Source organism: Mastigoproctus giganteus, chromosome 10 (genome assembly GCF_048544385.1).
Source record: "Mastigoproctus giganteus isolate SK-2022 chromosome 10, ASM4854438v1, whole genome shotgun sequence".
Lineage (NCBI taxonomy): Eukaryota > Metazoa > Arthropoda > Arachnida > Uropygi > Thelyphonidae > Mastigoproctus > Mastigoproctus giganteus.
The window spans coordinates 95,581,877-95,606,016 of NC_143584.1; the positions used below are offsets into that span (position 1 = coordinate 95,581,877).

The 24,140-nt window shown below is 37.9% G+C and overlaps 1 protein-coding gene across 1 annotated transcript in view; it reads left to right on the plus strand.

Annotated features, from left to right (window-relative positions):
* The first annotated feature begins 4,452 nt into the window (after positions 1 to 4,452).
* Positions 4,453 to 24,140, plus strand: part of LOC150079171 (uncharacterized) — a 70,060-nt gene continuing 50,372 nt past the window's right edge. Inside the window, exons 1-2 of the mRNA XM_090382980.1 lie at positions 4,453 to 4,533; positions 21,140 to 21,228. Coding sequence (XP_090239106.1) covers positions 4,453 to 4,533; positions 21,140 to 21,228 — 170 coding nt within the window. The remainder of the gene's footprint in view (positions 4,534 to 21,139; positions 21,229 to 24,140) is intronic.

The following is a 24,140-nucleotide window of genomic DNA, read 5'->3' on the forward strand; positions in this document are numbered from 1 at the left end:
ACAAGAACGCGAAAGGTTCTGAAAAATAGCCTCGCAGTGTCTTCTCCTGTATTTAATTCCTACAAAGGCTCGAATGAGAAATGTTTAAGAAACGAAAAGATTTTTGATGAAGCTGAAGACAACGAAACTGTTTTATAAAGGAAACAAAAATTTACAACTTTTATACACCATTTGTGTATAATTTTAATTTTATAGTAATACAACTAATTCACCACGATTTGTTTTGAATTAGTTGTACAACTGTAAAAAGGAAAGTTTACGAAATCGTTTTTGGACTTGGGCAAGTGCTTATTTTTATGAATTTAATTTCTCATTTTCGAATATAGTCTGATTGATATTGGTGAATTAATAGGACCCTCAAAAAAAAAAAAAAAAAAAAACCTGTGCACATCCCGAAGACCATAAACCACTGTCATCGAATCTTGAATACAATGCTCTATATCATCATGTAATAGTAGCAAAGCTCTCATACCGCAAAATCTACTAACGCTGGTGGCGCATTGTTCGTTTGGTAGATTTTTTTTTTTTTTTTTTAAATGTAAACCCCAAACACGAGAGGTATTAGAACCTATAGTACTTAGTACCGTGCTTGGGTTGGAGGGTTGAGAAGACGAAAGAAGATATTTGTTGACATTGGACTTGAACTTCTGTAGACTATAATTCTGAGGAAATACGTATGAAGGAAAGTTGTCCCAGAAAACGGCAGTTGAATGAATAAATGAGGAAGATGAAAAGTTGGTTCTGTGAGTTTGAAGTTGGACAGTAAATGGATGGTGGCTGATGGCGACACGTGTTCGGACTGTTTTGGAAGAGAGAGCGGGAAATATAGAAGCCAATTCAGAAGATCAGTGCCCATATAAGTATCTATAGAAAAGGCATGCAGCAGAAACAGTACGTCTATGAGACAGAGAATGGAGGACTCTGTTAGAGATGAATCATTTATTAATCTAACTGCCCTCTTCTGAACAGAATCAAAACACCTGAGAGAGGTTTTCGAGGCACCACCCAAGGTGTGGGAATAGTATTCCATGGTAGGGTGGATTTGCGATTTGTACAGCGTGAACAGTTGTTTGGAAGAAAAGTAACGCCGTGAGCAAAAGAGAAAACCAAGTTTTTTAGATGCAGAGGAAGCAATATTTGAATGTGCCCAAAAGAGATATATCATTTTGCCTAGAAATCAAAGAGTCACCAAAGATAAGCATAAGAGCAGAAGAATCCTTTTTGCGAGATATAAGACAAGACTGAGTTTTAGAAGAATTGAAATCAACCAAGTTGTCTTTGCCCCACTGAAGAATTACCTGGAGATCAGCATTTAACAAATTGGTAGCGGATATTCGAGAAGTTGAAGCTGATTGAGCAGGGCAAGGTTTCTCAAATTGGAAAATGGAATGCAATGTCCTATTGTCGGCAAAATTATGGATAGGATTTCCAATCAATGGAAGAAGGTCATTAATATACAAGAGGAAAAGAGTGGGGGAAAGAACTGAAACTTGGGGAACACCAACATTAGTGGAGAAGTTAGAAGACAGAGAGCCATCTACCATCACCTTCAGTGAGCGACCTGAGAGAAAACTGGATAACCAATTACAAAAAATAGTTCGCAATCCATAAGATGGAAGCTTGTTTAGGAAACCTTTATGCCAAACACGATCGAAAGCCTTTGAGATGTCAAGAGCAACTGCTTGTGTTTCACCGAACTTTTCCATTGAATTAGTCCATAAATGGGTAACATTAGCCATTCTGGTGATATTCTGCCTACACCTTTTTTGGGGTAGGCAGAATATTACCAGTGAATCGACACTGACGGAATCCATACTGGCGATCGTTGATGAGACGGAAGATTTCTAGGTAGTTTAAGAGTTGGCGGTTAATTGATTTCTCCATTACTTTAGAAAGAGTAGAAGTAATTGCAATGGAACAATAATTGGAAGGGAGGGAGGGATTTGTCACCCTTTTTAGGAACTGGCTGGATATGAGCGAATTTCCAAGCAGAAGGAAAAACACCTTTGGAATAAGAAAGTGAAAAAAAGGCGGCAAAGAACAGGAGTAAGTTCAGGAGCACAGGTTTTAAGAACAAGTGGAGAAATACCATCCGGACCTGGAGCTTTCTTAGCATCAAGATTCGTCAAAATCCTTCTGACATCCTTTTGACAGAAACACAGGAGGCATTGAATGGAGCATGTCGGGAATGGTGGGAGGTGTTTTACCAAGATCATTAATACATGAGTTGGAAGAAAAATGGGATGCTATCAGGTCAGTTTTATTCTTGGCTGATGTGACAACAGAACCATTAGGTTTGGACAGAGGTGAGCAAAAGTTGCGGCCATTCTTTGGCAAGAGACCAGAATGCTCGGCTACCATTAGGGCAAGAAGCAAGTTTTCTACCCTTAGCCTGTTCAAACTCTAGTTTTGACTGATTAATAATTGCTTTATAATTGTTACGATCTTTGGTGTAGGCAGAAAAATGAAACTGCCTGCACCTGTTAAAAGAGCAAGGGAGAATTCATTCCAGAATTTCGCGAAGAAGGGTACAGGGTTTGTGGTTTCACCTCTTGATTTATGTCATATTTTATGATTAAAAAAAAAGAAGAAGCTGTTATATGATGTGTTCTAGTGAATTCTTACTCCCCCCCTTGTAATATTTTAGTAAACCTTCCCTTCCTGCATGTTTATGGAATTTATACCCAGCCTCTGATATAGCAAATACACATACGGTACGTAACCTTGTACATTGCTCATACGCGAGAAATGTATAATAAAAGTGTCACTTGGAAATCCAAAAATGTCTTGAAACTTTGTAACCCTATTATCTTTAAGACTCAGGCTAAAACGCAGATTAACCGCTATTTTTTAATATGGCAAGAGATTACAGACTAACAGACAAATTTATGATTTAACAGCTGTATAACAGGTCGGCTTTTTATGGTAAAAACGGTTTCCTTATCTTTCCTCGAACTTTCTCAATGTTTTTCAGTTATCATTTTGACAATAAACAGTCCTATATATGCCAATTTCGGAATTTGTGTTTCAGTTCCTTGCATTTATAAAATTACGCGCGGTGTTCACTAGGACTCTTTCTCGTGCTCTGTTTATGGGATGGTACTGTAACACGTGTTGGTACGTGTCGCCGTAGCTTGTTGCACGATACGACAGCTTCTACAAGAAAAACAAACTGATATTACACTATAGAAATCTCTTTCAAAAGAAGCATCTGAACATCGCTTCCATGAAGTGTAAAGAAACTTTCTGTTGTAAATCAGCTGCCACTTTGAATGTTGGTAGACTATGTATAGCAGGGAACGAAAACCAGAAACCTGAGAGCGGCTTGTCGGTATGGTTAGCTTCCATATTTATTGCATCAATAATGGCGGGCACTGGCGTCCTAACACTACCACAGGCTATGAGCCGTACTGGTAAGTACATAATTCTGCTGTTTTGAATTTTAGATATGCAATAATCGATGTGATGGATCTTTGTTATATTACTTTTTTTTTTCTTTTTTTTTATTTCACGTGGCGACAGAAGACTATGAAAGATGAAAATTTCTCTCTTTCTCTCTATCTTTTTTTTTTCTGTCATATTCAGAAAATAATAATAATTTTCTTTAATGATTAATCGAAATACAACCATATCTTTTGACTGTACAAGTATGTCTGTTTTCACGGACCTATATGTATATATGGATGGTAGAACTTAAATAGCTCATAGGGAGAACCCCCTGACGTCGGCTGACAACAACCCCGATTGAAGAGGCATAAAAGCCTTCTCCAGTCGGAAATCCAACTCGGGCCTCTCTAAATGAGTAAATGAGTGGCAGCAGTATTATTCCGACTAAACTGTCACAGTGGATTCATTACCTTAATTAGGCCAGTTTACACGAGGTGTGAAATACAATCGTGACTCATGAAATAGTACCACACTACCTGTGTAAATAGGCAATTCGGAATACGATTGTGAATCAAACTTCACGAAACACCAGTGACTGGCTCGTGCTATTCAAGCTGTGTTTGATATTTTCAGTCTTTTCAGAAAAGTGTTAGAAATGAGCATAATTCTCTGACACAGAAATGATTTGGGGAAGTGTATGGATGGGTATTTTAAGTGAAAGTTTTTCCACGCAAAATGATTTTTTAAAATTATTTTCTAACAAAAAAATTGTATATACATGTATATATATATATAAAAGCACACACAAACAGAACGTTCGGTGTTCAGTTCATAATTTGCCAACCTAGAAGGTTGTTGATTCATGTACTGAACACTGCATTCTTTTTTTTTTTTTTTTTCACAGCTTATTATTTTATATTTCATAAAAAGAGAGTATGACAGTTGAAGATGCTACATGGAGCCACTTATACCATTAAGAAAAAATAGCACAAGGATGATGCCGAGACGGATGAATTATTAGATGAATTATTTATTAGACGGACTAATAAAGCAGAAAAAGATGACATGGGAAAATTACAAAGTGATTATAAGTACAGATTACAGATCAACTATAAGTTGATCAATAATAGTACTACCAGAGTGAAGGTAAGGATGACCAAGACTGAGTATACGAAAGCACTGGCTAAGAGCGCAAAGATTTGGGGACAAGGACTATGCATGTATGTCAATACAAGGACGAAAACGAATCATATTGGACCCTTGTGTATAGGGTATAGAAAGTCTCAGATAATCCAGCCGATGAATAAGTACTTCGTATCGATCTTTATTGATGAAAGACCGTCGTGAGAAGTTAGCGATATTGAAATTTCGGAAGATTATTCATTAGATAAAATTTCCAGCCCAAGTAAGGCAAACGTAGAATTCAAAATTAACCTCTATGATTCAATACACTCTCAGCCCGCTTCCCTCAAAATTGCTAGGTATGTGCCATTATTCCAGGTAGGTGCCTACCTGGAATAATGGCACATACCTAGTAATTTTGAGGGAAGCGGGCTGAGAGTGTATTGAATCATAGAGGTTAATTTTGAATTCTACGTTGTGTTTTATTTTGTGGTTCTACAAGTGAAGTCGGTTGACAGCAGTGGCAAGGAAAATTTTTTAGGCTATGATTTAAGAGTGCAGTCCAGGAAGATTTAGATAGGAATAGCACCTGCATTTTTAATGCAGGTGCTATTCCTATCTATTCCTATAAAGGAAAATCATGTTTAACTAATCTGGTAAGCTGTTATTTTTATTATCATTAGCCATATGGTACATGCAAGCCTTAGGCTTTTGCTACACCAACTGAAAAAAAAAAAAAAAATTCTGAGTTACCCTGAGAGAGAAAACAAGAGTCAGAAGTAGAAGAGAATCACCAAGGAAGAAAAGAATGATGATGTCCAGCTCTGGAGCCTGGGTGTGTCAAGTCCATACTCACCAGATGTGGGCCCCTTTTAACAGTTACCCATGAATTGGATGTAGGGAACAATTTCGACCTAGTTAATTGGGACTTTAGCAAGCCATTTGACTCAGTTCTCATGAGAGGTTACTGTATAAATTGTAATATGTTGGTATTACTGGCAAGATTCTACGATGGATCGTAGAATGGCTTCAGGGCAGAAGACTGAGGATTTCGATTAATTGATACTCTTCAAACTGGTGTAACGTCGCAAGTGGGGTCCCCAATAATCGATTCGTGGCCTAATCGCCTTGGGGAGACTTTTTCGAGGGGGAGATATTTAAAATCACATTATTGCGGAAACAAGCCAGTTGGAGTAATGGGTCTAGATCAGCTGGTAGATCGTCTCCTGCCATTTCATTACCGATGGAGAAGTGGACTGAGAAACGTCGTGCTTTCCTTATTGAAGCATATTCAAGAACAGTGACTCTGTTATCACAACGCAGCCGTTATTTCGCACTCACTTCAATGATCTAAAAATTCTCACCAGTAACAAGATAAAGCTGTGGGTACAGAACTTTCGGAAAAATGCTTCTGTAGTGAAGAAGAAGCCTTTGGGGCGCGAAGAGTAATTCGCCCGAAAAAACGCCAGATAATTTTGAAAAACTGAAAGCTGTTTTTTGGAATCCTGGCTGTTTGGCTAGGAAACAAGCCGCTACCCTGAGAATTTTCCATAAGGATCTCAATTTTCATCAGTAGAAAATAGCGGCCGTTCAAGAGCTAATAGGGGCTTGGCTACTCACTAGAATTTGTCTGAGCGTTTCCATGGGATTGTGACTGAGGAAGATGTCGAGGCATAATTCGAATTGTCATATTGCGTCAACAAACAGAAATTTGGCTACTGGGTAGCTTAAAATCCGAAAATTCACCACCAATGTCCTCTGCACACAGACAGTTACTGTCTGATGTGGGATTGCGTCCTTTGAAAACAATGGATTTTGATAAGGCATGACCCCTTCTGTTTTCTCTAAATAAATTTTCTCTGAACATAGTTAATTGGGTCTGATAGTTGGCCATTAGAATATTTTATTTATTTATTTTTTTTTTTTATGAAAACCCCAAACACGAAAGGTATCAGAACCTATAGTACTTAGTACCATGCATGGGTTGAAGGTGAAGTATGGGGGGAGGGGGATGCCGGAAACTTTGCTCTAGAGACTAAACATGGGTTTCACCACTTCAAGCCTCCAATAAGCAAAGTGGTGGTATTTCACCGGTTGATGAAAGTCATCTACCACCTTGTAAATGCAGACTTTTGAGTTTTTATATAGGCTTTGCATTGCTTTCCGGAGTTGGGTTAGGATATTTTCTTCACGTAGAATCTGCCAAATTTTTTTCCTGGTTTACATTGTCATATTCATAATCAGGAGCGGATTAAGGTCGGTTGAGGCCCCAAAATATTGGGCCCCTTAAAAAAAAGAGAGAGACAGGGAAAATAAAAATACATGTTAACCATTTTTTTAAATAAATAAAAAATATTTATATAAAAAAAATAAAAAATAAAAAAAAATACAAACCCATGGGGATATCTCAGAGAGCGCCGGCAGGATATTTTGAAAGGTGGCGCATTTGGGAATAAATTTTTTGTTCACCAAATTTTCAAATGCATGCAATAGTAATTAAGTCAAGTTTGACTGATTTACATTTCGTGATCGGTGGGAGAAAGTACTGCGCATTCGTGCAAAGTGAGAAAGATAAAGGCTCGAAAATTCGTCATTGGCAATGAAGATTTCATGAACGTAACTATGTCAACATTCGCGGGTAAGCCGAGAAGATTGCAATTTTTATTAAAAGTTAACGACGAAAATTAACTGGGTCTAACTTTATTTTGCAAGAGTTATTTTAATTTTGTTCTTGTTTTGATGAATTATTTAAATTAATATATATTTTTTGTAGAATTTGTATTGTTTTAATGTTTCAATAAATTAAAGAAAATACTGTATTAAAAATTGTGTATTGCTTCGAAATCCAAAGGTGATGATGCCCTTGCACCGTGCTGCCGGCGCCCATGATCCCCATGTTTTAAATAATAAAATATAGTTTATAAAATAAAATTTAAATTAAAAAAAATGTACCCAGTGAATTATATTTCAGGCGCATTCGTTTTTTTTTTTTATTAAATGAATTGATTTTTTTTTTTTTTTTTTTGTGATTAATAGAGGTGAAAGTATATATAGTTATCTTCTTATAAATACAGGCAGTTCTCGCTTTACGAGTTCTTTTTTTCAAGTATCAACAAAATCGAAAATATGAACGTTAACTGCAATAAATAAATGCTAAACATTCACAAATACGGCATTTCAAGCCGAGCACGTAGCTATACAAAACTTAAGTACAGTAGACCCTCGATTTAACGGACTAATTGGCGAAAGGGGTGTTCGTTAATGCCGAAAGTCTGTTAAATCGAATGTATTTTAAAAACATATATTAATAACAAACTTACAATGCACAGGATGTATTAAAATTTTATTATAATGTATAAGTATGAATAAAATATTATTTATTATAATGTATATTAATTCATTTATACACGCGACTAAAACATCTGTTAAAAATATAAAAATAAATTTACGATAGGAGCCAAAATTTATTTTAATTAAACATGTCAAAAACTATGCAATGTAACTAATGGAGTTTTTCCACCACTTTTTTATTTTTTTTTCTTAAAGCTCACACAAAGTTGTTTTCAATGTGAACATTAGTTTTTTTCATTTAAATCCATTTTAGAGGGGAAAAAATACTTTAAAATTCATAAACTCCATTGAATAAAAAACATACAAAAAACGTTAAAAAAAGATACATAATATTCAATATTAATGTTAACCTAATTGAAAGAAACAATTTTCAGAGTCAGAAATAACTGTCATATGGAGGGAGAGGTGTTAATTCTCTGCTGGTAGAGGGTTCTGGTGAAACAAGTCCAGTTGATGAAGTGGTCTTGAAGAAATTAAGCTTCAGTTGCCTTGGTGCCGCTTCCTTATTACTGTAGATCGAAATTCTATAAAATGTTCATAATAAGGAAGTACATCAGTGTCTGATGATGATTCAATATAATGTATGATGTCATCCATATGCTGTCTTATAACAGGCAATTTAGGACGAGGTGCCGTGCAACTGATTCTTCGTCTTTGTCCTCATCATCGTTCTCTTGTTCTTCATGAAAAACATTTTCTGCAATCTCTACCTCAGAAAAAATTTGATAACCCCGTCACCTTCATCATTTTCGAATCACTGTTCCACATCATTCTCAGTTGCATTTTTGTTGCCGGCCCTCAGAAAAGTGTCCCGAAATTTAGACGTCTCAAAACCCATATCAGGTCCTACGTTATACAACTTCTTCCAAGCATTGGTCAAGATAGTAAGTAATCTTCATGTAATTCCACGCAGCTGTTAAGTTGAAGATAGCAGATCTGACGTATGCATGTAAATTTTGCAGTGTCCTGGTGCCTCTTGTAGCTTCTGCTTTTTCCAAAACAACCATCACCTCTTCCAAAAACTTCTTATACAACTTCTTGCATGTAACGATTACATCCTGATTCATCGGCTGTATCAATGAAGTAGTATTAGGACGCAGAAAACACATTTAATTCCCCCATCCCTGCTAACTATCACGGTTCTTGATTATTATTGGGGTTCGAGCCCGTCACCACCAAATACGGAGGATGCGGAAAGCTCAGGGAATGACCACCGCATATTCCCGGAGCAATATAATAAATAAATTTTCTGCTTATACTCCGGGACGACCAAACCGTCAGAGGAGTTTACAAGATACACAGAATATAAGAAACAGCACCGTATTCAGCAGTCACGGGCTTGAACCCCGGTCACTCAAGGCACGTGTACTTATGCACCCGCGCGCCTGACCACTAGGCTACGGCGGCATGGCCTTAGTTGCTAATGCTCCTGAAAAAAAAAAAAACCAAACCAAACCAAACTTTCGAACTAACCTCTCAGCATTAGGGTGAGTAGGTGCATAGTCTAGCAGTCAAACAGCCTTTATTTCATGAGAAGGAATTTTCAGCACATGTCTGATAGTGTTGCACATCAGGAATAAAATGGTTAAAGAACCAGTCACAGAAAATATCCATTGTAAACCAGGAATTTTTTGAGTGGGAATATATCACCGGTAACTGGTACATTAAATCCTTTAAAGCACGAGGTTTTTTGCCTTACCAACTACCACAGACTTAAGCCGATGCAAGCCGCATATGCACAAAATAAAACTGAAATTCGCTTCTTATTTAGCATAAGACCAGGGGTGCTTGTTTCATGCTTGTAAGCCTGGGTATTTTCAGGAACAGGACGATAAAAAAGCCGAGTCTCGTCAGCATTATAAAACTGTGATAAAATGCGGCCCTCACTTTTAATCGAGGGCCTAATGTGCAGTAGGCCCAGGAGCGGATTAAGATCGGTTGAGGCCCCGGGCGCAGAAGAAAATATTGGGCCCCTTAAAAAAAAGAGAGAGACAGGGAAAATAAAAATACATGTTAACCATTTTTTTAAATAAATAAAAAATATTATGTACTATTAATGTTTTATTTCCAATAAAATTTGAATATAATATATGTATAATATAATTAATAAAAGCATAATAATAATCGCAAAGTTTTGAACTAATAGTTGAACATATTAGTTTAACTATTAGTTGAATTAATATGTTCAACTAATTTGTTGGGGTTTTGCGTGGGCCCTTCAGAAGTCGGGGCCCAGGGCGCGCGCCCGGTGCGCCCGCCGTTAAATCCGCCTCTGAGTAGGCCCTCGATTTAACGCCGACATGCGTTATTATTAGCTCCTAGAACTAACTTTCTAGGAGTCGCCATAACAATAACACGTCCACATACAGTACTGCAGTATTGTATAGTAGTAGTAGTACCACATACTGTAGTATTGTATAGCTACGCGTACTACTGTGCGTTCGTTTGTTTTTTCAGGCAGATGAGAGCTCTGACTGGCTTTTACATAACAAAGCAGTTACTGCTCTGACGTTACAAAGAGTGGTTATGTTGCTCATCATTTTATCTGTCTTGTCATTTCAAATTTATCCCGCTTATTAATACAGTACTGTACAGGATGCCAAAATGAAGTGGTAATCCTGCACTTTAGTATCGTGAATCACGGTCCGCCCACAGTGTCACCGCTAGCTCCAACCTGTCGTGAATCGTATTCTGACAGGCAATTCCGACTTTCTGAGCATGCGCGACACTCGCTGTATCTGCCGGTTGCCGCTGTATCTGACAGTCTGTTCTGGGAATTGTCACGGAGCACGCGCGATACTTTCCGTATGTTCTGACGGAGCGGTTCCGACTTGACTAGCGCGACACTCACCATATCTGCCGGTCTATGTGCTGGGAATTGTCACGGAGCATGTGTGACACAGTGTATCTGCCGTACTCGTGAGGCTTAAGTACTGCAAATTGCAGTGGCTGGAGACTAGGCACCTGCGCGGTGATCTGATTGAGGCGTATAAGGCCTTGAATTGAGCACGCTGAATTCTGATGAGATCCTTCCACTTTTTCAGATTACGAACCTAAGGGGGCATAAATTCAAATTAAGAAAAGACAGATGTAGATTGGATGTGCGGAAATTTGCCTTTAGCCATCGGGTGGTTAATTGCTGGAACAAACTTCCATCTGTCGTTGTGGAAGTTGATAGGTTGAATAAATTTAAGGAGAAACTGGACAGGCATTTGGTGGAATGGTGTGATTTTTTTTTTTTTTTTGGCTGATGCTGCATAAGCTCATACACTTGCTTTCTTGCATCATATGCCACCACTACTACTACTATATACTGGCAATGTACTTACTACGTACGCGCAATAATTTTTTTTTTTTTTTTCGTTTTCAGAAAGAATAAAAAACAATTTCCTGACAACATAAAAGTATTTGATTATAAAAAAATGTAGTTATAAAAACAATAATGGAAATAGGTAATTATTATTCATTTTTAATTCCTCTAATGCATTAGGGCTTAAAACCTCAAGCTGCGAAAGGGATTAGACTATGTATTTTAGTGCAATTGCATCATTTATACACAGCTAAATAAAGATTAGCAAATTTGCAATAGCGGCATCATTTAAGTTACATCTCATATTGTGAATACCTTCACGACGAGTTGCCATGACATTGCACTACTTACATAAAGTAGTGCAATGTCATGGCAAGTGCAAATTTAGCTGTGTATAAATGATGCAATTGCACTAAAATACACAGTCATTTTTAATTATTATTTTCAGATAATATATTTTGTATGGTCTGAAAATGATATGAGTATATTTTGTGGTTATTTGTAATAATTTGTACACATCGCACATTGTTATGTTATCAATTAACGTATAAGAACTGGATATTATTATAATTAGTAGCCATATAATTAGTAGTGCAAGTAAGCCTGAGGCTTATGCTGCACTAGCCAAAAAAAAAATTCCCGAGTTATTCTGAGAGGGGGGAGAGAGAGAGAGAGAGATGAATCACCAAGAAAGAGAAGAATGATGATATCCAGCTCAGAACCCTGGGCGTGCCAAGCCCATACTCACCAAATATGAGCCCCTGGGGTAATATCATTATTCTTCTCTTTATTGGTGATTCCCTTCTACTCTTGACTCTCTCTCTTAGTGTAATTCGGGGAATTTATCTTTTGGCTGGGGGTGCAGCATAAGTCTCAGGTTTCCTTGCACCATATAGCTAATAATAATAATAAGACATTTGCCTTTCAATCGCAAGGTCCTTGTCCTTCTGTGGGTGACACTTACCTTTCTGTCATAAGGTCCTTCTGCTGGAAAAAAAAACACTTATTATTATTATTAGCCATGTAGTGCAAGGAAGCCGGAGGCTTATGCTGCACCACCTAAAAAAAAAAAATTTCAAAGTTACCCTGAGAGAGAGAGAGAGAGAGTTATAACAGAATGGGCCTATACATCCATTAAATTTAAATACAAAGGGATATTCTGAGGCAATTCAGCATAGTCAGTTCTTAATTGGTAACACTGCAATGTGGTAACACTGCAATACAAATGAACACAAAATATACTCATTATTATTTCCAGGCAATACAAAATATATTACCTGAAAATAATACTTAAAATTTAATTATGATTACCTATTTCCATTATTTTTATTATAACTATCTACTTTTATTTTTATAATTAAATTCTCACGTAGTCGGGAAATTTGTTTATTCTTTCTGAAAGCGAAAAAAAAAAAATACTGCACTGTGAGTATTTGTACATTGTCAGTAATAGACCAGCAGATACTGAGTGTTGCACATGCTCAGTCAAGTCGGAACTGTTCCGTCACAATACGATTCACGACAGGTGAGAGCTGGCCGTGCCTCATGGCCAGCGCCCGCCTGTGAGGAACTCATTTATATAATATTTGAAAATATTTTAGAAAATATTTATATTTATATAAATGTTTCGAGACATATGTCTCAAAACTACATGGCATAACTTCAGGAATGAGTTCCTCATAGACAATAAAAATATTTTATATCAACATAGTTCCGGAAATGCTTGGTTCCCGAGTTATTAACTGGAATATCTTATCTCTCGCACAAGATACTGACAGAATCTGGTGGTTTTCCATTCCGACCATGTACTCAAATCAGGAGCAAGCGGATATGCACTTTATGTACGGTTTGGCAGACCGCAATGCCCTGGAGGCTCATCATTTGTACCACGAAAGGTTTCCAGAACGAAGATGTCCAGACAGGAAAACGTTTGAAGGTATCCATCGCCACCTTTGTGAACATGGGACCTTTACACCTCATGCTGCCGACAGAATACGACCAAGATCTATAACTCCTGAAGTAGAGGAGGAGATTTTGGATATTGTGCATGCTACTCCTGGAATCAGCACACGCAGAATAACAATGCAACTGGCTGGTCAACATTCAACTATTTGGAGAGTGTTGCAAGAACACCAACTGTATTCTTACTATCTGCAATGGGTACAGGCCTTGTCACCAGCAGATTACCCTGCGCAAGTTCTTGCAGCAGTGTGGTACAACTCCTCACTTTCTTGCCTTAGTGATATTCACAGATGAAGCACAGTTCACACGAGACGGAATCCAAAACTTTCACAATAAGCATGTATGGGCTGAGGAAAACCCACATGCAATTTTTCAATCACATCACCAACAGCGGTTCAGCCTCAACATCTGGGTGGGTGTTTTTGGTGATAAGTTATTTGGGCCTCATGTACTTCCAAACAAACTCACAGGGCAGGCGTACAAGACATTCCGGTTATTAACTCAGGAACCAAGTATTTCGGGAACTATGTTGATATAAAATATTTTTATTGTCTACATATAAGGAACTGATTCCTGAAGTTATGCCTTGTATTTTTGTATATACAAGTGTGTATTTTTGTATAGACAAGTGTGTACAAAAATACCTTGTATTTTTGTACACACTCTGTATATATATTTGCGAACATATTAGATAGAAATTTTACCTACCTAGACTAAAATAGCATAGATGGGGTGTTAGCGTCCATATAGCAGTAACCACTACAGGATGGAAGCCTCCTCAACAATTCATGTTGAGAGAAATGGACCATAATCTGCAACGCTGGTCCAGTGCGGGTTGAGAGATCGACCATATTTAGCAGTCAGGGGCTTGAACCCCAGTCTACTCAAGGAGCATGTGCTACTGCACTCCCGCTCCTAACCACTCGGCTGTGGGGCCCGGTGTTGGCTGGTGGCGGCACGTGTTCGGACTGTTTTGAAAGAGAGAGTGGGAATTATAGAAGCCAATTCAGAAGAACAGCACCCATGGATATATCTGTAGAAGAGGCATGCAGCGGAAACAGTACATCTATGAAACAGCGAGTGAAGTGACTCTGTTAGAGATGAATCATTAATTAACATAACTGCCCTCTTCTGAACAGAATCAAAAAGCCTGAGAGAGGTTTTGGGGGCACCACCCCAGAGGTGAGAACAATATTCCATGGTAGGTCAGATTTGCGATTTGTACAGAGTGAACAGCAATTTGGGAGAAAAGTAACGCCGAGAGCGAAAGAGAAACCCAAGTTTTTTAGATGCAGAGGAAGCAATATTTGTAATGTGCTTGTGCCAAGACAGATTAGAAGTTAGGGTAATTACCAAAAGAGATATATCATTTTGCTTAGAAATCGAAGAGTCACCAAAGATAAGCATAGGAGCAGAAGAATCCTTTTTGTGAGATATAAGACAAGACTGAGTTTTAGAAGGAATGAAATCAACTAAGTTGTCTTTGCTCCAATGGAGAATTACCTGGAGATCGGCATTTAAGGAATTGGTAGCAGATTTTCTAGAAGTTGAAGCTGATTGAGCAGGGCAAAGTTTCTCAAACTGGAAAGTGGAATGCAATATGCTATCATCGGCAAAACTATGGATAGGATTTCCAGTCAATGGAAGAAGGTCATTAACATACAAGAGGAAAAGAGTGGGGAAAGAACTGAACCTTGGGGGACACCAGCATTAGTGGAGAAGTTAGAAGACAGAGAGCCATCTACCATCACCCTCAGTGCACGATCAGAGAGAAAACTGGATAACCAATTACAAAAAACAGTTGGCAGACCATAAGATGGAAGCTTGTTCAGAAGACCTTTATGTCACACACAATCGAAAGCCTTTGAGATGTCAAGAGCAACTGTTTGTGTTTCACCGAACTTTTCCATTGAATTTGTCCATAAATGGGTAACATAAGCCAGAATATCACAAGTGGATTGACACTGACAGAATCCGTACTGGTGATCGTTGATGAGACGGAAGGTTTCTAGGTAGTTTAAGAGTTGGCGGTTAATTGATTTCTCCATTACTTTAGAAAGAGTAGAAGTAATTGCAATGGGACGATAATTGGAAGGGAGGGATTTGTAACCCTTTTTAGGAACTGGCCGGATATGAGCAAATTTCCAAGCAGAAGGAAAAACACCTTTGGAATAAGAAAGTGAAAAAAGGTGGCAAAGAAACAGGTGTAAGCTCAGGAGCACAGGTTTTGAGAACAAGTGGAGAAATACCATCGGGACCTGGAGCTTTCTTACCATCAAGATTTGTCAAAATCCTTCTGACATCCTTGTGACGGAAGACCACAGGAGGCATTGAATGGAGTGTGTTAGGAATGGTTGGATGTGTTTTACCAAGATCATTAATACACGAGTTGGAGGAAAATGGGATGTTAGCAGGTCAGCTTTATCCTTGGCTGAAGTGACAACAGAATCATCTGGTTTGGACAGAGGTGGGAGCAGAGATGGGCAGAAGTTGCGGCCAATAGCTTTGGCAAGAGACCAGAATGCCCAGCTACCATTAGGGCAAGAAGCAAGTTTTCTACTCTTATCCTGTTCAAACTCTAGTTTGGACTGATTAATAACTGCTTTACAATTGTTGCGAGTTTGTGTGTAGGCAGAAAATGAAAGTGAAGAATAAGAATTGGAAACAAGCCAATTACAATATTAACGTTCTTCTCTTGAACAGCCTTAGCACATTTATTGGAAAACCAAGGTTTAGGTAAATGACGAGATTTTAAAGTGGAGTGTGAGATAAAGAATTCCATTCCTGCAAGAATAATTTCACTGACACGATCTGAGCAAACGTTGACATCAGGAGTTTTGAAATAGTAATCCGATGAAGGAAAAGAAATCTTGCAGGTCATCCCATTTTGCGTTATTGTAATGCCAAACAATATGAGGTTGGGAATAGCCATGAGATAAAGGCTCCATTCGAGAAGAGACAATCATCAAGTTGTTATCTGAGGTTCCTAAAGGACCTCTCACTTCGACCATGTGCTTAGAAGGGTTGTTTGTGGGCAAAAGATCAAGCGTGTTGGCTGTATGGTTAGGATTGTCCAGTATTCTTGTAGGTGAACAATCTGTGCAAGGTCATTAGATTAGTAATTGCAAAAGACTCAGCATCTCGACCAGCTGTTTCAGTGTGACTTGAAAACGGTAGCCAGCTGGAGTTGTGAACATTAAAATCACCAAGGAAAATTACCTCACTGTTAGGAAAGTTGGACTGAAGAAAGTCAAGTTGCAAAGAGAGGAAGTCAAAGAGCTCCAAGTGATTAATGGAGTTGGGAGAACGATAGAGACAACAGATGAATTTGACACAATGAGGTAGAGGGATTTTAATCCAGAGAAGATAGAAGAGAGGAGATTCCAAATTACCAAGTCGCTGACAGTGAATATCGGAATGGACATATGCACAAGTACCACCTTTGGGGCGAAAGGAATTGTACAGCAAATAATTTGGGCAACTGAGATGAGCAGTAGTTGAATCAACTGATAAATGAGATTCTGTCAGAAAAAGTACATGGGGTTTGGCAGACTGCAAGTGGAAATGGACATCGTTGAGATTAGAATTCAGACCACGTATATTTGTGAAATGAATTAGGAAGTGTTTTGGAGGTTTAGATCTTTTCGCAGATAAGCTTACTCTATTAGTTTGACAATTCATGGTGTATTCAATAGTAAGAAAAAGTGGGTAAGACATGCTGTATGAAGTAATGAAATTTTTGGATATGGCTTACATGTGGTAAGAATATACCCAGATCCTTGACATAACGTGGCTATGACAATGCCCCCCACATACACACTACTCGGACTCCCTGCAGTCACTATCTGGCAGAGTAGAGGTAGCAAGATTATACACTGGCTGATCCAGAAGCCTCCGAGAGAGTTATCAATATGTTCGGTCCAGTGTACTAACTAGTGACTGGCCTGCGAACACCGTTTTAGAGCTGTACCCTTGAAATGTAAGGAAGATTGGATCTCGCCACAATATTCATCATAACCTCAAAAGTCATCAATCATACTGCATGATGGAAGAGATGGGGAAGGGTTGACAGGAAGACAGGTTGACAGATAGCTCTGGCGACTAAACATGGGTTCCACCACTTCAAGCCTCCAATAAGCAAAGTGGTGGTATTGCACTGGTTGATGAGAGTCATCTACCACCTAGTACTGCCTGGTAACACAGAGGGGTGACATTCCTCTGTAATGCCGCCCCTCTGTGTTGACAGGAACTTAGCTCTGGCGACTAAACATGAGTTCCACCACTTCACGCCTCCAATAAGCAAAGTGGTGGTATTGCACTGGTTGATGAGAGTCATCTACCACCTAGTACTGCCTGGTAACACAGAGGGGCGGCATTTCTCCATGTAGTGTGGGTGCCACACCTCGAACTCTGCTTACATTGGTTCACAGCTGGGTGGTCACCCACCATGTGCTTGAGCATGGAGGTTATACCCAGGGTTACTAACAGCCCCACCATCGTGAAGGTGCAAGCAAAGGATTTGGCTGTCACAGACCGTCCGGACTTCCCCGAATTTGGGTCCACTTGAACTGAGTGTCACCCGAATATCAGTTACATCAGCGTTTTAGACTCCCAATTAGCAAGTACAGCTTGTCTGGCCTATCTGAGAGAATGTCTGTGACAACCTCAAGGAATTTTACCTACATAGTGATGGTGCATTAGTAGAGGCATATGATGCAAGGAAGCAAGCTTATGCAGCATCAGCCAAAAAAAAAAAAAAAAAAACTTCCACTTCACCCCTCCGTTTGTTCGAAATACCTGTCCAGCTGAGCCTTAAATTTATTTAGGCTGTCAACTTCCACATATATGTAGGAAAGCATGCGTGGAGGTTGGCGAGCAGGAGGCAAAACCTCTAGTATTATATTAATAATAATTGTTAATATTATATTTCTATTTTATTTTTAATATGTGGTATATTCCTCTTTCTTCTTTAGATGGTGTCCATTATATTTTACCATAATGTAAAGCTTGTATGGGGATCATAGAAACAGTAATGTTTCTAATTGCTTGTACATTGATTGGTATGTTGAGTGCCCATCAGCACATACAGGCAGTAATTAGTATTTATTTCTTTAATTTTTTTCATGGTTTTATTTTATCTTAATTCATATTTTTTCTAATTTCATGCTTTTATTTAATACCTTGAGCTTCATATCTTGGCCTAAGTAATATCAATTCACATCTTGCTTTTACACAGTACAGCATTAGGTACTGGTTGATGGTACTTTGGTATACAAAATTAAGCACATTCAACAAAATTACAAAAAAAAAAAAAAATATATATATATATATATATATGAGAGAAATGTATAATGTAATATATATTTTAAGTTTCTTCTGTATTACAAACACACACACACACACACACATATATATATATTTTGCAATATAAGTTTTGCAAATTACAGTGTCTGGAGACTAGGCACCAGCGAGGTGATCTGATTGAGGTGTATAAAGCCTTGAATGGTTTGAGCATGCTCAATGCTGATGGGATTCTTCCTCTTGCTCAGAAAAATCACCTGAGAGGGCATAAATTCAAATTGAGGAAAGACAGATGTAGGATAGATGTGAGAAAATTTGCCTTTAGCCAGCGGGTGGTTGGTTGGTGGAACAGACTTCCATCCCTTGTCGTGGAAGTTGATAGCCTAAATAAGTTTAAGGCTCAGCTGGACAGGTATTTCGAACGAACAGAGGGGTGAAGTGGAAGTGGTTATTTTTTATTTATTTATTTATTTATTTTTATTTTATTTTATTTTATTTTTTTTTTTTTGGCTGATGCTGCATAAGCTTGCTTTCTTGCATCAAATGCCTCTACTAATGCTAATATATATACAGCAGTACCTTGCATAGCACTGATAATTGGTACCGAAACTGTTCCGTGTTATGTGAAACCATGCTGATTGAGGTATAATTATAATGGGTTTTAATTGAATGTGTACCAGAGAAACAGTCTATAAACAAATTATAATAAATCTATAAACAATTTGTGGTTGATTGCCAATTAAAAGGATTTGAAATTAAAAATATTGCAAACATTTTATTAATGAAGGGTAACATCATTAGAGATGAGAAAAAAAGCTTTATTGTTTATTTAGGTATTTCAATAATAAAGTACGGTGAAGTCGTCTCTTCTTTTTCTCGGCGTACAAGTTTTTGACTGCACCTTAAGGTGCAGTCAAAAACTTGTACGCCGAGAAAAAGAGGAATCAAAGAAGCATTTTTGTAGCATCTTGTAAAATTTGCCGTATATCTTGATGCTACATTCAACATCCAGATCTCCATTCATAATTGCCTTGCAGGCCATGTGATCCCCCCCCCCATGAAAAACTTTCTCAAATTCTTCTGTTGAAACTTCTTTTGGTGCCACTTCAGTGTTATCCACTTCAGAATTGTTTTCCTCTTCTTCATATGCAGTTTGCTCATCAATTTCAGGGAGAGTTGCATCATCTTCATTATCATTATTCTTCTCTTTCTTGGTGATTCCCTTCTACTTCACTCTCTCTCTCTCTCTCTCTCTCTCTCTCTCTCAGGGTAACTCAGAAATATTTTTTGGCTGGTGCAGCATAAGCCTCAGGCTTCCTTGCACCATATGGCTAATAATAATAATAATAATAATCTAAGTCATTTGCATGTGAGTCAGTGCAGTCACGTAAATTGAAAGTGTCAAAAAGTTTAAAATTCCTAGTCTCTTCCGATCTTCACAATGTCTTTTGCAATTGTCTGAATTCGTAATTCAAAACCAGCGAAATAATTTGCCAAATGGGGCAAAACATGCTGCCAAACAGAATGCATGTTGTTGGCGGCGATTTTTAGCCAAGATGCAAATATATTTTCAATCGTATTTAAAGGAGTGAAAAATAAATTGTGAAATGAAAAGCTATCAAGTCGTCTTGTCAGGATGGAATTGAGAATACTGAACACTGTTGCACTTTGCTAGTGACTGCCTGAGGGAAGCTATTGGCACATGTGCATGTGAGACAATAGAGTTGGCACTGCAGCATATATGTACGCATTCCTAGGTTACAACAATGCAGCATGTATGTAAAGTATGTGTCTAGGCTATTGAATGAGTTTTAATATGTACAGTAAATTTTTGACTTAAACTTAATTGAAAACCGTGTTATAGTGAAACCCATGCTGTTTGAAGTTGTGCTAAGCGAGGTATTGCTGTATATATATAAATAAATTAAAATCATAGTTTATTAATAGATTGTGAAGAGTAGCAAAATAAAGAGAGACAAGCATTATTGGCTGCATATGAAGAACAAAAATGCCTGAAACAATGAAAATGGAGTTTAAAAAAAAATAAAATTCAATCTTTTAAAATTTTTAAATTTTTTCAATCTTTTTCCGATTGCTGGAACAAAATTCCATCTGTCATTGTGGAAGTTGATAGCTTAAATAAATTCAAGGAAGAACTTGACAAACTTTTGTAGGGAATGGATAGGTGAAATGGGAAATGTGTGTTTGTTGTTTTTTTTTTTTTGGCTGCTGTTGTATATGCTTGCTTTCTTGCATCATATGCCAGTACTAATGCTAAATCTCTTTGGTGGATATGTAATGTTAATTATGTATTTGCAAAGTAATTTGGAATTCTGTAATTTTCATCACCAAAATTCAAAGTGTTCTGTTCCAGCTGAACACACTCACTTATATAATCTGCACGTAACAGCTTATTTAACTTAAATTCGTGTACAATTTTTTTTGTCAGTGATAATGATATTAACATATTTTCTAATGATGAGTGATTTTCCTATGAAAAGTTTTCATGGGAAAATGGTTCTTTCAATGACTACTCACAAAAATATGAAACCTAGAATGATATCTCATATAATAAAGTGCATACTTTATTCATATAAACTCTCTCTCTCTTTTCCCTCTTTTGTAGGTTGGGGAGGACTCTTACTTGTTTTCATATCTTGTTTCAATGGCTTCTATAGTTCTGTATGAATTGGCCACTCTTTGCAGATTTTGAAAGGACGATGGCCTGAATACCATGGGAAGATTCGTTATCCATATCCTGCTATTGGATTTCGAAGTATAGGAATGCCAATGAGGTAAGAATCATTATAAAAATCACCTGCGGTGGGCCTGTTAAACATGATATCTGTGGTCACATTGTGTGTCCTGCCATGATGCTTTTTCATCATTGTTGTATAATGATTATGAAACATAAAAGGTTGTTTTTAACTTATTATTGAGAGAGTAGAGATGCTTGAAAATTTTTTTTAAAATTAATCTAGACTCCCATTATTTTCAATCACTAGTTGCAGTTTTTAGTAAATGTATAGGAGGGATATATATGTATACTGGGAGAGAAGTAGTGGGAATGAATGAAGAATAAGAAATTTTAGTGAATTACAGTTTAACAATAAGTTTAGCAGCTGTTTCCACATATGTCAATCTGTTACTATAATCACTGTTTTATATACACTCAGTGATCACTAAATTATAACTACCTACCTAATATTGTGTTGGGCCATTGTTTGCATGGATAACAGCCACCATTTGCCTAGGCATTAACTCCACTAGATGTCTGAAGACATTCATAAGCATCTGCACCCATGCAAGGCTTTCCATAGTGTCAGAACAGATGACAGTTGCGTGTCTGTATAGTTACTTCCAATTAAAAAACATCCCACAGGTAATATCAACAGTAATGGAGGCATGTGATGCAAGAAAGCAAGCTTATGTAGAATCAGCCCCCAAAAAAAGAGAAAAAAACAATTTCACATCATTCATTCCCTTTAAAAGTTTGTCCAGTTCCTCCTTAAATTTATTTAAGCTATCAACTTCCACAATGACAGATGGAAGTTTGTTCCAGCAATTAACTACCTGATGGATAAAGGCAAATTTCCACACATCTATTCTACAACTGTCTTTTCTCAATTTGAATTCCCCCCCCCCCCCCCCCCTCAGGTTCGTAATCTAAGCAAGGTGTTCTGTTGGATTGAGGTCAGGCAAATTTTAAGGCTAATCAAGATGGGTAATATCTTCAATGTGTTCCTCAGACCACTCTTGCACAGTGCAGGCCCACTGGCATGGTGCATTACTGTCGTGGAAGATCTAATTTCTGTCTGGGAAAAAATGCAACATGGCAGGGTGCCCATGGTCTCCTAAGAACTGCTGATAGACCTCACCAGTGAAATGTTGGTCTATATGCACCGGGGGTCCTAGTTCTTGCCAGCAAAACATGCCCCATATGAAGCAACCACTGCCATCTGCCTAGATAGGGGTCACTATACATGGTGCACCCTATCTAGGCAGATGGCAAAAAACATCACATATGGCACAAACACCATCATGGACTGATGTTGTTTGTGCCATATGTGAAGGTATTTGGTATTTGGACTTATTTTCAGCCCTCCAGTGTTCAACCAGCATGTAATTACACCTTGAACCGGTGAATGCTGTGGTGTCAACACCACAGCATTCCCCGTCAATGATGATCAGTGGTGTAGAGAGGTTATCTCTCTCGGGTTGTCTGCTGTGTAATCCCATATGTCTGAGTATGCAGGGCATCATCATTTGGGATATTGTTCTTGTATTCCCCATATTGTATTGTGATGTCAACTGTTGTACAGTGACCTGTCGTTGAGCTTGTACAATGTACTGCACCCTTCATCCACCTTGCATAATCTTTTACAGTTCTTTCGGCACGAGGTGATTTGACCTATTCGATGCCATTCTTTGTATATACTTTAATCACAGTCAGTTGCTTACAGCCCAACTGACAAGACATGCTGTTTCCGACATGGAATACCCAATGCACGAGCTCCCACAGTTGTATCCTTTTGAAACTCTGTGATATCTTTACTGTGTCCCATAACTTCTGCTTTATCACTTAGACTTGTACGACCAGATATGAATTTCCACTGCTCAATGCAGCATAGTCCCTTATAGATGAGATGGTCATAAAATAGACAGAAGTTATTTGTTGGCATTTGACTGGAATTTCTGGAGATTTTAATTTTTGGGGAATAAGTGTAAAAGAAAGTTGTTTCAAAGAACAGAAGTAGAAGAGATAAATGAGAAAAAATTTAGTGAGTTTGACTAGTTGGAGGCACGTGTTTGGAGGAGAATGATGAATTACAGATGCCAATGTGGAAAACCGTGTCCATGGAAGTATGGTGGCAGACAAAAAAACTGCATCACCTTAAAAAAAGTAACATTTGTACTGAAACGTATAAAATATTGTTTGATTACAGTCATTTTGTTTGTCGCAAAGCAAAGGTATTGTGTCAGATAATGCTTCTATTTCATCAGACAGTAATTGCAAGGTATTGCATCAGCCGTTTCTATAAATACAGTGTTGGAAGTGTATACATGCTCATTAGTATCCTGTTTTGCTGAAGTGTAAGCACAGCTCCATGTGTTTAGTTGACACCAAGAAAAAAGTGTAGCTGTTGCTCTGTCCCAGGAAGGGCTTTCTATGCATGCTATCACTGATAAAATAGGCTGCCACCAATCAACAGTATCCCTGGTGCTGAAATTAAAGCATGATGTGAAGACGAGACCTGGATCAGACCTGTAAGAGAGTGACTACACCTTCCCAAGATAATATTTGAAATGGCTATGCCTTTGTAATCACCATGCTAGTGCTCCTGATCTAAAACTGGACTTTGAGATGGCCTCTGCTTTGTGCAGAGGCTATCTCCTTGGATAGTTTGTGCACTTGTTGAAACAAGTTCTCTGAGCAGTGCAGATGGGCTGCAAGAGTAGCTCATGGTGTCTTGTCAATGATATACAGGAATTTTTCTAGCAGGGATACTCCATATCTCACTTGCACGTACCTTGTTAGTTACAATTTCTGTGTTATTGATTGCTTATCCTTTTTACTGTTTTAAATTTTACAACCCAAAAAAAAAAAAAAAAAAAAGTCTTGTTTATTTTTGTTCTTTTATATTGTACCTTGTTTATACACTTACATTATGTGTTTTTTCAGCCTCATTTAACTCGGTTACAAATC